Source organism: Crassostrea angulata, chromosome 10, assembly GCF_025612915.1.
Source record: "Crassostrea angulata isolate pt1a10 chromosome 10, ASM2561291v2, whole genome shotgun sequence".
In the NCBI taxonomy this organism is placed as follows: domain Eukaryota; kingdom Metazoa; phylum Mollusca; class Bivalvia; order Ostreida; family Ostreidae; genus Magallana; species Magallana angulata.
In genome coordinates, this window is record NC_069120.1 from 22,307,501 (window position 1) to 22,323,919 (window position 16,419).

At 35.2% G+C, this 16,419-nt stretch overlaps 1 protein-coding gene and 1 long non-coding RNA gene across 4 annotated transcripts in view; one reads left to right on the plus strand and one right to left on the minus strand.

Annotated features, from left to right (window-relative positions):
- LOC128164919 (eyes absent homolog 1-like) overlaps positions 1-16,419 on the plus strand; it is a 52,671-nt gene that overhangs the window by 7,199 nt on the left and 29,053 nt on the right. The window contains exon 1 of one of the 3 annotated variants that reach the window (XM_052829028.1): positions 6,559-6,920. The exons of 1 other annotated variant lie outside the window; for it this stretch is intronic. Coding sequence is in view for 1 of the 2 variants with exons in the window: in XM_052829024.1 (XP_052684984.1) it covers positions 15,448-15,474 (27 nt within the window). In the remaining variant the exon portion in view is untranslated. Of the gene's footprint in view, positions 1-6,558; positions 6,921-15,424; positions 15,475-16,419 lie in introns of those variants that run through there. One more of the 3 variants, XM_052829024.1, reaches the window with a different exon arrangement.
- On the minus strand, positions 10,736-15,461 carry LOC128164920 (uncharacterized). The gene is made up of 4 exons (XR_008241003.1): positions 15,352-15,461; positions 12,619-12,698; positions 12,077-12,300; positions 10,736-11,425 (listed from the first exon to the last, which is right to left on the minus strand). It is a non-coding gene; the product is annotated as an uncharacterized LOC128164920 (long non-coding RNA).

Sequence of the window (16,419 nt, forward strand, 5' to 3'; positions counted from 1 at the left end):
ATGACCCCCGGGGGTAGCATGGGGCCACAATGGGGGGTCGAAGTTTTACATAGGAATATATAGAGTAAATCTTTAAAAATCTTCTTCTCAGAAACTAATCGGCCAGGAAAGCTGAAACTTGTGTAGAAGCATCCTCAGGTAGTGTAGATTCAAAGTTGTGAAAATCATGATCCCTGGGGGTAGGGTGAGGCCACATTGGGGGGGGGGGTGTTATAATTTTACATAGGAATATATAGAGTAAATCTTTAAAAATCTTCTTCTCAGAAACTAATCAGCAAGATGATTCTTTATAATTGTTAAAGGCTTTGGCTCCAGGACAATTCTTCGGCCCCAAGAGAAGGTTCAGAGTTTGATGTAGCTAAATATCCCATATACATGTATAAACAATTGTAAAGGATCTTTTTGAGAACTGCAATACTCAACATGTGATATGACTATAAAATTGAAACAGGCAGCTATTTTTTCATTAGAATCTTTTTGTATTACTGTATTGAGTTATTGCCCTTGATTTATTGATTGTTGATTATTTTAATTAATGCATCCACTGTTAACCAATTATTGTGATGATTATTTTTATACAATAATAAATATTCAATGTATATAAGTTGTTCTGCATAAGTAGTTTTGGGTTAGGCCGGATTAGTTTGTTTATTTTTGATTTCCAATTTTTCGATACTATGAATTATTTTAGGCCGGCACATATATAGGGACAGTGTCTATTGCATTATGATGTGCAACTGTTTGGGGTTAAACTTGAACAGGTACGGATTGATTGAGGGTGTGGACATCCCTGCTCTGTTTAATCTTCGTGTTTTCTAACCTACAATTCAGAGTGTGCGGTCATTCCTGCCCTGTATCCCAATAATACCAGTGTGCGGTCATACGTGCTTGTATTGGAGGTGGTTGTGGCGGAGCATTAGTGTATGGTCATCCCTGCTGGTGTTCTGGCCTTTCTAGCGCGTGTGTGGCACTCCCTGCTTGCGTTAGGTTGAGCTGCTTGCGTTAACGTTGGTACCTGTTGAGTTGTGTAGGTGTGCGGTCATTCATGCCTGCGTAACGTTGAGTCCCTATATATGTGCAGGAGCGGTGATTAAAGTCTGCTCTTGTAAATATTGGCAGCAATCAGGGCTATCTGAGTTCCAAGGGGGAAAAGGGATTTTATTTATACAAGATCTACATGTATTATTGTACATTGTCCAATTGTTTGTATTATGACTCCATTAAGCTGACTTTATCATACCTATTGTTCCTCAGGTGAGCGATGTGGCCCATGGGCGTCTTGTTTACTTATGCATTTGAGGAATTATATGAAATTTGCTGAACAGCTTCAAAATGTCAAACTACAGATCAAGTTTACACTTTTGTAGTGTCTGATTGACATATTTTTGAGAAAATTAATATTTTTTATTCCAATTTGTTAATGTTCGGGTTCTTTATCGGGTTCAGTGTGTATTGAATAAACAAGGATAGAATAAAGAGAATTATTTTCCCCATTTTTAATTTAATTTCTATATCAACTATATTTCTTCTGTTCTTTTATTTCTGATTAAAGCATAACATCTCGTTTATAATAGTTATGAAATAGATGTATGCTTCGAAGCTTTCATAGAATAATACAAACTGGCAGGGGACTTGTATTGCTTATGCAATACTCTCAGAATGCTTGTTGTAACATAGTATACAACTGTATTACTTGTCTGGAGACTGTCACATTTCATTCATCCTCGTGTTTAAAAGTCCCTAAAATTATGTTGAAGCTGTTGCTGTTATATAAAATCAGCATTGGTCTGAGATCTCTTCTTTCAACTGTTACTGAACAAAGTTTGAGATCTTCCCACTGAGTGATGCTGTGATTGTTGTTACTTTGTGGCATGAATAACAGTAATACTGTCAGATCTGATCCTTACACTACCTGGTACATCCTGATTATTTTTTCACTCGTTACTTATAAGGTTGATATTAAAATATGGAGATTATGTAACATGTGTTATTTCCTTGTATGTTTATCTTGCATCAATATGAATAGAAAAAAAATATTCCTTGCTAGATACTGGACCTACGGTAATTTTTATGTTTTGAATGTTGAAAAAAATAGTGCCATTAATTTCATCAAAAGCTTTAATTGTTTGTGTGAAATAGCAGTTTGACTGTTTGCGACTTTAAGTTTTTGGCTTTTGGTATCAATAGTATTTGACTACTCATTGTTTTGCCTTCAAAATAACTGCATGTTTTCACTTGAGCCCAAAGGGAATACTGTAAAACGAGAAAACTTGGCGCACTATAAATTTTAGCGCCATTGGCCCAAGCGCCTCTGAGCGCTAAAATTTGTAGTGCGCCAAAGGTTCCTCATACTATTCACTATGTTCAGGCTTCAAATAATCACTACGGCCTATTTAATATATCATTACACTGGAAGTGCGCGCTTACGTAATTTTGGCCATGCGGTGTATTACACACTCACACAGGTAAACAGTATGGATTTGCCAAATAAACATGGACTAAATAATTTAATTGAATGGCTTGTTAGTACCTATCATTATCACCTTCATTGTTGGGTTTCTTCCCGTGTCAACTCTCTTCAGCGCCTCGAGGTGAAAATGTGATCAAGCGTAGCGATCATTCACGCTGACAGTACACAATTACTACCAGTTTATTCACTTCAAAAACGAACATTGCACAATCATTTATTACTGTTCTTTACAAGTTTTAGAAGTATAAAAGTGCTTTTTTGGATAAAAATGCACAATGATAAAACTATAAAACGTTTGTCAATAAAACGTCTTACAAAACATTCATATAAAACATGAATTAAAATGATCATATCACATTCAGAATTCCTGTAGTTTCAAACGACTTTACAAGCAATTCTTTTCTTGCAGTAATACTGTCAATAGCACGGACGAGCCACTGGGCATGCACAGGTTTTAATACGGATAACTTGAGGTTTATTGAAGATACAACGCTCTCGTCGTCACTTTTCTCAGACATTTTATCGAGAATTGAGTCGGCGTACCACTTCTGACATTCTTTTTTCAGAGCACCTTTGAATTCTTTGTTTACTAACTGGTCAAGTTGTTGTAACTGATCTTTGCAGTTGGGGGATATGTAGACTAATTCTATGTTGTTGCGTTTTAGGATCGCGCGAGCCTCGTCGTCCTGATGACCCCTGAACACGTCCCAGAGTAACAAGGCCTTTGATGACGCTTTGATACCAAGTCGCTTTCTAGTTGATTTAATGTAGGGAATAATGATTGAGTTCACCAGCCTGAAAAAAAACCTGTAAAAGTTAGTCATTACTCTGGAAAGTTAACAACTTTCTGTTTTAAATTATTAATATTTTATAGTAATTTTTACTTACTCTCTCGTTGTCACTGAGTTTGCTAAATGATTTTCTGACTGCGTAATGGCCCAACCCTTGGGAAACTTAAACTTGGGGTGACATGCAGGAGTTTTTCCTTCATAGATGACTTGCAGATCGAGAATAACACCTGATGCGGTGCACGCCAGAGTCACAGTAATCTGAACCCGTAATCTTAACTTGTTTGTTTCCCTCGAGATCCATAGTCCAGTTTCCTACAGGAACAATATTGACACCTGTTTCATTAACGTTGATAATCAAAGACTCTGGGATGGAGTGCTTCTTGACAACTGTTTTAATTCGCTGTAGGAAATCTGCTTTTACGTTTTCAAAATCACTGGGAAGGACTTTAACGGACTTAGTCCCTTTCCGTTTTGCGTACCCCATTCTCCTGAGAATCGATTCTGCTAGAGACTTTTCTATTGTTATGGGCCCGCCGAATTCACTTAACAGAGATTTCTGATGAAACATTAGCACTGCAAGTGAGATGGACATAACTATCCAGGTATTGACGATACCCCCGTTCAATCTTAATTTTGGTGTATGTGGTTTTGTACTAACTCGTCGTATTTACCTAGCATCAGTGGTCGACCCCTGTCTCCTTTCGGTCATTCTAAAACTCTACGGCAAGGTGTTCTGTCTCTGCTTTTCATATACGCTTTCTTCAGATTACGGATAGTACTTTCACGCACGGGTGAACCAAGTTCCGAGGTAAAATGTCTGGAAGCATTCATGACTCCGTTCTCTTCTGCATATTTTCCAATTTTGGCTCTTATTTTTTCCCGCTTTGGTGTCTTCGGCAGTTCTAAAGAATCATTAATAAATTCACATAATTCTGCTTCTTCTTTGCTTTTTTCTTTTTCTGGATCAGGTAGAAACTCGTCACGTTTCCGTTTTTGATAAAGTTTAAGATCGACATTATGACACGTCCATGCAATGACCACACCTCGGGAAGAGTGACTACTAGTATATGTTTACCTGTGTACGTGAGTTATAATTCAATGCGATTGTAATTGCGTGCTTGAGTGACCACAAAATAGCTAGTAATACGGGTGTGGATCCAACAAGAAAATTTAAACTAATAATTTCTTTTTTTTAAAAGACGCGTGCGCTAAAATTTATTTGCGCTAATGTATTAGCACTTGCGTTTGCGCTAAAATACGTATGCGCCAAATTTTCTCGTTTTACAGTATATAGCTTGCACCAAGTTCATGTTTTTTTTGCATAATACTTCAATATTCATGAATATCTTATGTTACAAACTGATTTGACAGTCAGGCTGGTTCAAATACTGGCGCAAGATAGCTCAGTTGGTAGAGCACCTGACTAGAGATTAAGGCAGCCTGGGTTTTAAACCTGATCTGGTCTGTTGTTATTTCTCCTGTCCCATTACATTTTGGTTCTGGACCAACCCCAGGACTGACAAGTTACATCCTTCCAGGAGAAGAACCTAGGGTGATCTTCAGGGCCAAAGATCATTTATGGGGGATGAATGTGACAGTCAGACCAGTTCGAATACCAGCAGCAGATAGCTCAGTTGGGAGAGCACCTGACTAAGGAGTCAAGGGGGCCTGGGTTCGAATCCCAGTCTGGTTTGTCATTATTTCTCGTATCCTGTTACACTATATGCATTCACTAGAGTGTGAAAAGTTCAGGAATTTTAATTAAATGTGCTTTAATGTAGTTGTTGCTTTTGACCAAATTGTTAAAATGAACAAGCCTACTGAAAAGCAAAAAAAGAACAACAGAGATTAGGCTGTTGACCAAGGTTACCAGGGGAAGCTTTCCAGTAACACAAGAAATATCTTACATTTTTGTTCCTTATCTCTCACTCCCCCCCCAAAAAAAAACCCTAAAAATTTTGGAAAAACATGAGGAGCAAGAAACATAACTGCATCACAAGTACAGTGTTTGCCTAGAGTTATCCTTCTTTGAGTGAAGTGTTGAAATGATCTCTAGGTCATGAGAGTTGCTTTCCAATATTGACATGTAATAGGCCAACACTGGGCCTTAGTTTATGTTTATGATAAGCTACAGGCCTGTGACTTATTACAAGAGAACCTCGATAAAAACAAAGATTAAACTCATTACCTCTTTGATAAGAATATTACGCCTCAAGCCTGCCAAGCCAATAAATTGTCCACGGCTACATGTTGGCAACAGGCAACTTTAGAGAAATAGCCATTGCAGAATTCAATGACCTCTGGAATATTTAACTGATACTATCAGGGATTAGCTTCACGATTCTTGAGCTGAGAAAATAAGCAAAATCTAAGCCACTTGTTTAATATATTTGTTATTTTCCCTTGTGTGTGTACTAAAAAGATTTTTTTTTGTCTGGAAAGGTTCAAGAAAAACATCTGAATACAGATTACAAACATCTGGTTTGGTGTAGAATCTTGTGAAATATTACGGTAATTTACAGCATATTAAAGAGGTTTTAAGTGGATTTACTATGCTGAAAGTAAAGTTGAGTCTAATTAATTAGAATGTGAGCTAAGATTTGACAAGAAGAGTTTCCAACTACTGCAGGGGAGCAGTCTTTGTGGGGAGCCCCCTGCCGCTGAGAATAGCACCCTCATTCCCCCCTGAACCCTGACAGTTTCCCTGAGTTATTGGTAGAATGAACGATCCTCAACGCCATTCTAGTTTGACATATTTTACTTAAAAAACAAGTTGCCTTGTTTTATGAAGTCTCATAAAGAAAGCCTCCTGCAGCTGTGAAGCGAGGGGCTTATCATTGGTCTTGATTTGATTTCCTTCCCGAAACATGAATTGTCATAAAGGCTCAATCAGTTCCATAATTTTACGATTACCATAAAAATTATTTGTTTCACAGCAATGAAGATTTGAGTAGTTTTTAACACGTGAGGGTGGAAAGAACCTCACCACTGCTATCTATCAACAGATGTGTGGAACAAGTGATCGCGATCCACAGATAAACTTAGGCCGGATTATGTAGTCAGATTTGCTTCAACTTTTTTTTTTTGCACCCTTAAATTGTGAAATCGTAAAATAAGCGAATTGAGAAGAAATGTTGCAGGTGCTGACTGTATGTGGTCAAAAAGTTCGCCGTGGAGACATATTTCTGCGGGACTGAAAAAATTATGAAGGGGGTCTAGAATTTAATACATTCATCACCAGAGTATATGACATTGGACTTCGGTGTTAGTATCATTTTAAAAGATAGGGGCTTGTTACATTTAAAACCTCCACCACAGTATCGAAATTCTGATCCAAATCTTGATATGATGCAAATCTGAATGCTTCTAGTCTTGAGTGTTGCATGTTAGATGAAGGGTAATCTGTGTGCCCATAAACTGGAAATTTATTAATTTTGTTTCTGTTGAATCAATTTTGCTAATCCCCTATTTTCATCAACTGTTTCTTCTGGTGACCAGTCTGATTGAAACGTTGTCATCAAAGACCCATTACGATATGGATTAGAAAAATGCCTCAAAATATTGATGGAAACAAAATGTGCTAAAACAGGCGGATTGCATGCTTCTGAAAAACATAAACTGTTATTGGCGTGACAGAAAAGTACGGAGATTGAGATCGAGTAAGTTATTTTGTAGAGGCTGAAAAAAATTAATTTTCTCAAATTCATTTGATGCATTAAATTCAATAATTTAAATACTATACTGATTTGGATGCTTAATTAAGTTCATTTGGTTAATTCTAATAAACAGTTCTGCAGATGCATGTTTAATTTAATATTTCATATTTTTTATAAGTGCAAAGTTTAGATATAAATTATAATTTGTATGATAAATTTTAAAGAAGAGAAAAATGGATGAAAATGAGGTTTTCAAAGTAACGTTAGTTCCTGAAGTATTGTACAACTGTTTATTTAATGATCCCTGTGTATATCCTCCGCAGAATTATAATTTACCTGGGCTATTTCATTAGGCGGACACAGAGTCCTCAGGTGCCATGTCATTTACATTTACTGGGGGTACGATCTCATTGTTATCTAATGTGTTTTCTTGTGACTGGTAGGGACGTTAGAGATTTTAAATGAGAGAGTGGAGTGTTTGAATTGTCAGTGGGTGTAAAATTCTCCTCGGCAAGTGATGACTAAAGCATGTAGAGGTGACATGTGTTATTGTATGCTTTCTGTCCAGGTTCCTTGTTCTAACGAGCAAACCAGCTTCCCGCTACACTTTTACATCTGTTATTTTTTATTTCTTGTCAAAGCTTTAAAAATAAACTCTTCAATGCATCATTATGCTAACCCAATAGTTCTACCATTGATCTAATGTATCTGCCGGATGTTTCCAAAAATTTTCAAGAGTTTTCATCAGGTTGAAAAATTTCTCTTGCGGATGCCTCACTATTTTGATGAAGTTTGGTTGAAATGATGATTACTTCTATTTTGCATTACTATATTTTCATATCGACAGCAACACTCAATGTGTACCCTGTGCATGTTCTGAAGTAATTTAATTCAGAAAATAGACTAAATTTATTTGCTGGCATGATTTGGTTATGTGCTTTGATATTTTTTTTAATCCTACTTAAAATTTTCAGAAATCAATCTGGCTAACTATCAAATTTCGCTTGTCATTGCAACAGCTTTTTTCCTCTGTTTCAGTTCAAGGCATACTTTTATTACAAAAATTAATTTTCATAAAGTTGTTCAGATGGATCAATGATAAGCTTTAATACCTTTGGTCCTGTTTCTAGAATTTCAGTTGTTGATTTCATTTGTTTCCAATTTGGAAAAAAGTAGTTTTTTAAACCTACATTTTAAAAATCCTTTAGAAAATTTCCCCTAAAATCATTGCATCTATATTTACAGATATACTCCAGTTTTATTGTGAATTCATGAAAAAACAACAATATGATCAGGAAAAAATAAATAAAAAATTTCCCTTTTGTCATTCCAAATTTAAAACATTATTATAAACAGTTGCCTAACTTCATTGAAAGAAACAAAAATAGGAAGTAATCTGAAAGTTAAACAGAAAGTGCGTAAACACGTGAGCCGGATTTCTCTGAAAGAAATGAAAATCCTTGTCCGATTTGTCTGAATTTACCTAGTGTTTTACACCTCATAGTTAGCAAACACTTCCCTATTTGTTATTGTCAAAGGAGAAACAGGGTCAATATTTTCTCATTAGCATTAGACAGAGGATTTGGTGGTATTCTGGGAGATAGGAGTCTGTTGCTTGTGGCGGGCTGAAGAGTCTAGCAAACAGAGAGGATCTGTCTCCAGTCACATTGCGAGAAGGCCCGTGATTGATGTCAGCTCCCCAGTAGCACTTCTCCCAAACTTTTGTTCATTTTGTTTTCATGCTTCTTAAAACCTCCTTTCCAAATATTGACTTTCAGCAAAGTAAGTCCTCTGCAGCTTTTTGAGCGAAAAGTAGAATCAATGTGCGGCACGTGGAAAGAATCAGTCTGCTGAACACATACTGCGTGTATGGAAACTTTCGTCAAAATACACCAAACGGCAATGTCTCAGCGATCAGGACTGTCAGTTAGAACCTTTTTTCGAAGCATAAACACAAAGATTTCTTCACAAATATTCTAGCGCTTGCTTTGTGTTAAAAAGGGTCCAAGAAGTTAATTGTCATAGACAATGAGGTTTGGGGCTTTCTTATTAGGTGTTGTTCCAGTTGAACGCTCAGAGAAAATAAAGGATTCTGGGTAATTACAGACTGCCTGGCATTTGATGGACCAGGTTATTGTTGAATGTGTTGGGGTTCACACCAATTTTTGGTTTTACTTGTAGGTCAATAATTTGATGGAGTATTTGGGTATATTATGGCAGGACTGACTGTATGATGGATTTGTCTCGGGCTGGAGCCGAGTCGCGCTTGTACCCCGGCAGATGTAACCATCACCTCCCCCTCTTTTTGAAGTTTAGATAATCTTTCAATGGGTCCTATTTTTTATTTCTTCCCCCCTGCCGAGTGAAAGAGTTTAGCGTTTTTATCTTCGCATCAATCTAAATTTGTTAAGATTGATTATGAAGTTATTTCTCGTTATCCTGAATATCTCTTGTTATGTTTGGCTCAGGGCTCTGAGGGATGTTATATTATAATCTTTTGTGTAATGATTTTTAATCAATTTGAAAGTGCCACAAGGTTCTGATAAGAGGCACCGCAAAATGTCTACCTGGAGACTATGAGATCAAAAGAAAAAAACGCAGAATTCATTTTCGCCACATATTTCACAGTTTGTGATTGTCAATCGTAATTTTGGTCTTGGGGGCTTTATCATATAACAACATCTTAACAATTTTTAAAGCTTATTAAGGTTTTATTCTAAACATCAAGTTTTTAAAAGTTTGTGTGAAGTTTTGGATCGTATTACCCAGCAAAGAAAATTTCTTTCAGGAATCGGGTGTCAATTCACTCTTCAGCATTATCGATAAAAAGCTTTTCTTTTGAGTAAATATTTTTTATCACTAGAGTAAACCTTACGCAAAATTGATCATAATTAGATAATTGACTTTTCAAATGTTTTATACTTTCATAAATGCAGGTGAAGTTTCCTTCTTAAATGTGCCTTTTTAAAATCTGAAGATGTTGTGATAGAGTGTGCATAGTATCTATTTTGTGATACTTAGAGGAGGAATATTGTTCTTTTATTTATGAATATGCTTTTATTTGACCCAGTTTAAGGTACAGTATCAATACCTAAATCTTGTATAATTGAAAATGATTACGATAACTGATCTACGTGCTCATGTACTTTGTAGAAAATACTCACTTTAAAAAATATCATATTGCTCATTTTTTGGAATAATTTCAGTAAAACTCTTATATTTGTGTTAATTTCAAATGAAAACATGTGAAATCCAATTTGATTAAAACCTGTAGTTTGGCCCTGTTTGCGACAGTTCATTACGGGTACATGCCCTGCTGCTGTTGTCATGTTGTTAGGTTACAGTAACTTTCTCTCTAGTCACCTGTTCAGACTCCACACAGACAATAGCCAGGTACTGATATATCAGAAACTAGTAGATTACAAGTGGCAAGGTGTTTAGTTAGTACATTGTCATGGTAACTGCCGGCATTAGGATTACTGACGATAGGTTAGTGCAAGTTAACTGAGAGTTGTACTGTATTTCTAAGGCTATATATCTAAAAACAGAATAATCATAATTATATTCCATGTATCAGCTAAAACAATCCTTGATGGTGTGAAATTAATAAATATATTCCCCCTCCCCTTTTTCCTAAAGCATTTTTGCTTGTACATGATTTTGATGACAAGTGTATGCAGATGATGATGGTTTTTCCCTATGATTGTATGTGTACACCTGTTTCAAGGTTACCTGTAGTTGAAATCGATGAAAAAATTAAAATTGTATGTATAAATTTGTGTTTTGATAATCGATATTTCAAGACAGACAAGTTATCTGCCAGTGCACACAATGTTAGTGCATTTGTCTTTGAATTTGTATTTTGATTCATATCAGTATGCAGATTTAATTGTTTTTTAATCATGAACCAAACATCTGCAAAAAGACATCATAATATGTTCACAAAATTCAAGCAATCTATCAGTGTTTCTAATTCTTTAAATCCATTTGAAGTGCATAGCTTTCTACAAAAGTCTGAAAGGAAAATGAGTTAAAAAAGATTTTAATTTTCAATGATGTCACAGACAAGCGGCATCTTCATTGTCTGAAGGTCACTGTTATTTAACACTATATACAGCTGCTGTCTTTTTCTGTGAAAAAGAAGGGGGGAAATGAGGAATGAATTTTCCATGCATCAGGCCAACGGCTTTTCTAAGTAGGCCAAGTAAAGTTGTAATTGTGAATTATGGGTGTATAAGGATTTTCAGAAAAGAAAAAAAATGAATTCAAAGATAATGCAGTCAGTGGGGCGATTTACGCAAAGACAACTTTAAAGCCTCCTTGTTTCACAGCTGACGGAATAAGCCTTTATTTCTATTCAGTCATTTTGCATGTTAGGAAACTATTTAAAATGCAGAATTAGAATCTTTGTAAACAAGGCTCGACAGAAACTGCATGCCATCACACGATCCATTTTATTCTCCTCAGAATTGCTTGTTTGGGAGTTCTTTCTTCTGACACAAGTTTATCTGTTTTAAATACAGAAAAATTTTGAAAAGCACATCTAAAAATAAGCCCTGTCATTTAAAAGCAAATCAATTCAAATTAGCCAGAGGAAAACTTAATGCACTTGAATCGTGACTTTACCACAAAGACAGTTCTAATTCATCACCCATACCATTTCTAGTGGGGTTACTAATTTACAAGAGATACACAAGATGGTTTCACTTGTTGGATTAAAAAAATCTTTAATCAAATAACCTGGATGATAAAAAAGATGAATCTGCTGTTTAAAAATGCAAAGCTTGCTTCCCCACCCAAATCATGGCCCTAAATATGAGTGGTACTTTGTCTTCTGGGTAAATCAGTTTTTGTTGTAATGTTTAGGTATTATGGTTGATCGCCAATCAAATATTTTGAATGTTGGGTAGCAGATTCTAAAGTTGTAACATATATGTTGTGGGGCAGTATTAGGTTGCCGAGTTTAAATGAAGAGACGTAGGTTGGTACATGGAATTAACAACCAATGATCGCAATCAAGCGACATTTGAAACGTGGTCTGTGTCAACTTTGTAAATTTGATATTTCAGAAACATGAATTTTTCAGTATGATTTAATTGATTGTTGCAATCAGTGCCATCTTAATTAATGAGATGAATGTAAGATGACACATTAGAGACCTCTGCTTGTTTGTAGGTAAGGTCCTTTTGACAGGTGTTAATAGGTCCATGGTCCTGTTCAGGTTTGATTGATGGTGCCTTGAGTCAGTGGAACAGGTGCCCCTCTGAGTCTTACTCGCTCGAGTTAAAAGTTACTGAGTCAGCTGGGCCCTCGCTGTCCAGACTTGGCCCAGGTCTGGTGATGTAATGGAAGGGGAATGTCTAGGGTTGACAAACCAAGCTTCCTGGAATATTTGAGGAAAAATCATTTGTTTATAAAATATTTAATGATAATTAAAGCCCATGGCTTTATTGACCCAGCCCTATCAACACTGGGAAAATTAAGTTAACTATGCTTTTGGTTTTCTACTACATGTTTTAAAAAGATATCTCCTACTGTCAATTCTTTGCACAGAGCCAATAATAGTTTATTTTGGGTATAAAATACTTGGAATGGAATTATTTTGATTTAAAAAAAATTATTTTGATTCAAAGAAAAAAGGGAAAAATATTCATAATTTCACTGAAAAATAAGTAGTGTGCATGATTGAAAAGGATTCTACCTGTTGTTTCTATGAATCTGGTAGCTGCGAGGACTTGATTAGAACGCTGGCTGCTCTAATTGGAGACTGTCAGCCCTGTCCTATAGCAAAAGTCTTCAGTCAACAAGCAAGACAACATAGAGCGGAAATGAAATGGGGGAAATTTTTCTATCCTGGAAATTGCCATCTTCATAATTGTTAAGGAAATTGTGAGGCTTGTTTTATTAGACAAGAGATTTAACTGTCATTTTCTCTAGAGCCTGTGAAGCATTAGAATTGCCACTCTTCTTGAAATTTTGCGGTCAGAGACTACCCTTATGAGAATGTATTTCTTTTGTCTCTTGATTTGAAAATGCATAAAAAATATTGGACTATATGTTTGCTATTAACAAACTCGAAATTTCAAAGTGCATTATACAACACTGCTGCAACAATTTCTGGACTTACTTTTCCACAGACTAATGTGATGAAGAAAGTTTTAACGGAAGGTTTCAATTTTCCAATTTTGATATGGACGTTGGAAATCCTTAATTTTTATTTTATTAAGTAATTTTCATGGCATACATTTTAATTTAGTCTCTGGAGGAAAGAAAGAGTTTTAGTAAATTTGGTAAAACACGGGGTGTCATGTAACAACAGAATAAAGGTTCCATCACTGTCGCCATAAAATCACACATTATTAAGAGTCTGCGCATTGAAGCAAAGAGAGAGAAGAATATTCATTTCTCTTGAACCATTCCTCAAGGAAATCAAGCAATTGGTTTTCTGTACCCATTCTTGGAATATATCATGTATGAATGGATTCCTACTGACAAATGGAATGTACTGGGTAGCTCAGGGTTTCCTAATGGCAGGATCCCTTTCTCTCTACAACCCTGCCAGAACATTTGTCTTAAGTCCACTTAGATCTGTTTATGGCATTTGATAGTTCTCATATGATATATGTTGTCTATACAGACTTTTCTCGGTAATACAAAGATTTACCGGTGTGCTGGGGTGGAGGTTCCAGAGGTACAGAAAATTGTTTTTACTCTTGGGTAGAGAACAAAACTGGAAATTTTGATGAGTGTATACTGTCAAAAGATACAGATCAGCTTTGATGTGCACTTTTATGAAATCTTTTGATTCTCTGCTTGAGCTTATTAATATGAGCACAGACAACCAGAACCGCAGAAGATTATAATAGAAGTAACTGTGGAATTGATTGATGCTATTGTTAAAGCAGACGACATTTGGCTTCAGCTAATTGTGAGTCGAGAAGGACCCGAAGTAACCTTTTTCATTTAAATGGATAGTTAATGATACATAATGCGCTTTATTACTTCGAGAAGCTTTCCCGTAATTCCCACTTTCAAAGTAAGCAAGTTGTTTAAATCGTTTGAATTGTGAGTTATGGAGGTTGGATAAAAAAAGGTGTATTATTTTCTCAATGAATAAAGTCAGCATTCAAAGGAATTTTCTTGGCTGAAAATTGTAGAGTGTTTCACATGTACAATGCAGATTTGATAATGCTGCTAATCAATCAGAAGAAATTGGTACATAATGATCAGGCGCACACACTCATTGCTGCCATCCCCGCAAACCTTTGGCCCCCTGTCTGCTCATTACCTACCTGGCCTGATTGCTTCTGAAGTGGAGGTCATTCCGACCTTCATTTGTCTTCCTTGTTCTTGTTTCAAGGGTAGACGAGGAGGATGGGGGTGGGGATATAGTTGTCCAAACTCCAAAACCAAAATGGCTGACATTTGGCTGCATTCTAATTTTGCATAATTGCAACATTAAAATTAAGTCTCTCAATTACCCATCAGCATATTTCTAATATTGATAACTTTTAGCATTAATTAAAGTTTAAAATTAAATTTTCATATTTATTGTATCATGTACTGGTAATTGAAAATCTTTGGTGTTATCACCTCTCATAAAGATCGCTTTGCATATGACGTTTTGTTGAATCATTTATTTAGTTTCATGTTTTTAAATTTTGTTTATGCCAAAGTTTTTGATAATACTTTTAACTTTAGCTTTTGGATTTATATAAACCATATTCATATATTATATGTCATATGTTTAAAGCTTTTTAAATTTATTCTGTATGGTATATATTTCAAGACCAATCAATATAGTTCAGCATTATCAAAAACATTGAACTGCACAACCTGACAACATATTTTGGGGCTGTTCCACCTATTGACTTTCTAATTATTGTTCACATGAAGAAATTAAAAGTGGAGATTCTATGAACAGTAAAATATGCTCTACTTAGGTGTCCACATATACTATAAAAAAGTAGCAGTCATTGCAGAAAAAACAACTAGCTGACAATATAGGTTTTTCTTCCATGCCAGCTTCCTTCATATCCAAAAAAGAAAGAATTTTTCTGTTTACTGAATTTAAATTTTGGTTCAGCATAAACGGAAGCATGATGGAATTGGATTTTGGTCGCAATTTAGAGAACATCTTAAAAATGTTTCGTCAAAAAGCCGATTTAAAAATATACACTGGTAGTAGGCAAAGAATGAAAGAACATTGTTTTGTAGTGCATGTTTACATACCAGATAACAAAAAGTGACTAGTTTCACTTCAAAATGTTAATAAGGTGTAAAGCATCTTGTTAGCCCATGCATCTCTCTTTCATGTGTGTGCAGATTTATCAAATATGTCGATTTGTTAAGAAAACGAACAGTCTTGCTTATACCCAAAGGCCTCTTTGCTTCCAAAAGACAAAGTAAAATGAAACTAAAATGCAATATTCACCTATGATTTCTCCTCTCCACCAATGAAAGCCTGCAAAGTCCCCAACTGTAGCCCTATGATCTCATATAACCAGGTATTGTAGGTATCTGTCACATCATGGGATCAGACTGGCACAGGCCAATAGTAAGTATTCTGTTTGAAATACATGCGCCGCTAAATATTTCTGTAACTTAATGATAACAGTTGTAAAAGATACAGGTGCAATCTGCTTTCTTTATTTCCGTTGAAATGGTGCTAGGTTTGCATTACAAATATATTAATAAAAATGTATAATATTTGCTGTTCCATCAAGCCAAGCACAAAACCATATGACTGTTGAATTGTTTGATACAACAAAATTAGAGACAGTATTAGATTTCAGGATAATGTTTTCAGAAAGAATTGATTTATTGAATGTATACAACAGTAGAATATGAATTATGGTTTATTATCCCTAAATACATAAACAAAAGATCCCATAGAACTTCTTTGCACGTATATAGTGGTTAAAAATTTTATCCTAAATGCCACCATTTTGCGAGTTAAATTATTAGTAGTAAAAACTCATCCAATTCTATCCCTCTTTATATCTATGATCGTCCATTATAATTTAGCTCAATGAGAGACAAAAAATTTATTCACATGTGGTTTTGATTTAGAATTTTTTTTAATTCAGGTTTTAATTAAAAAAAATTAAAAATTGGCAAATTATATTAGTAGAAATTGTCAACATAAAAAAAATCTCAAAGTAACAAAAAATGGATATAAGTAAACAACTTGTATATCTAAAAGAGACAATTGACAATTACAGATACTTACATTACGGTAATTGTGATCTAATTGAAAAAAAGGAATATGTCAATTTACTGGTACATGCTGAAGAGATGAATATAATGATTGGAGATTGTAAATGTGCTTGTACAGAATATGTGAAGTATCAACATCAAAACTCTAAAATTTAGTGCATTATTACTTTATTGATGTAATTAATATCTCTGTATAAGTTAAAATTTCTGATATCATAAATTATTTAGAGAAATGACAATAGAAATAGAATTGTGGGGTATGTTAAATTTTAACGCAAGGAAA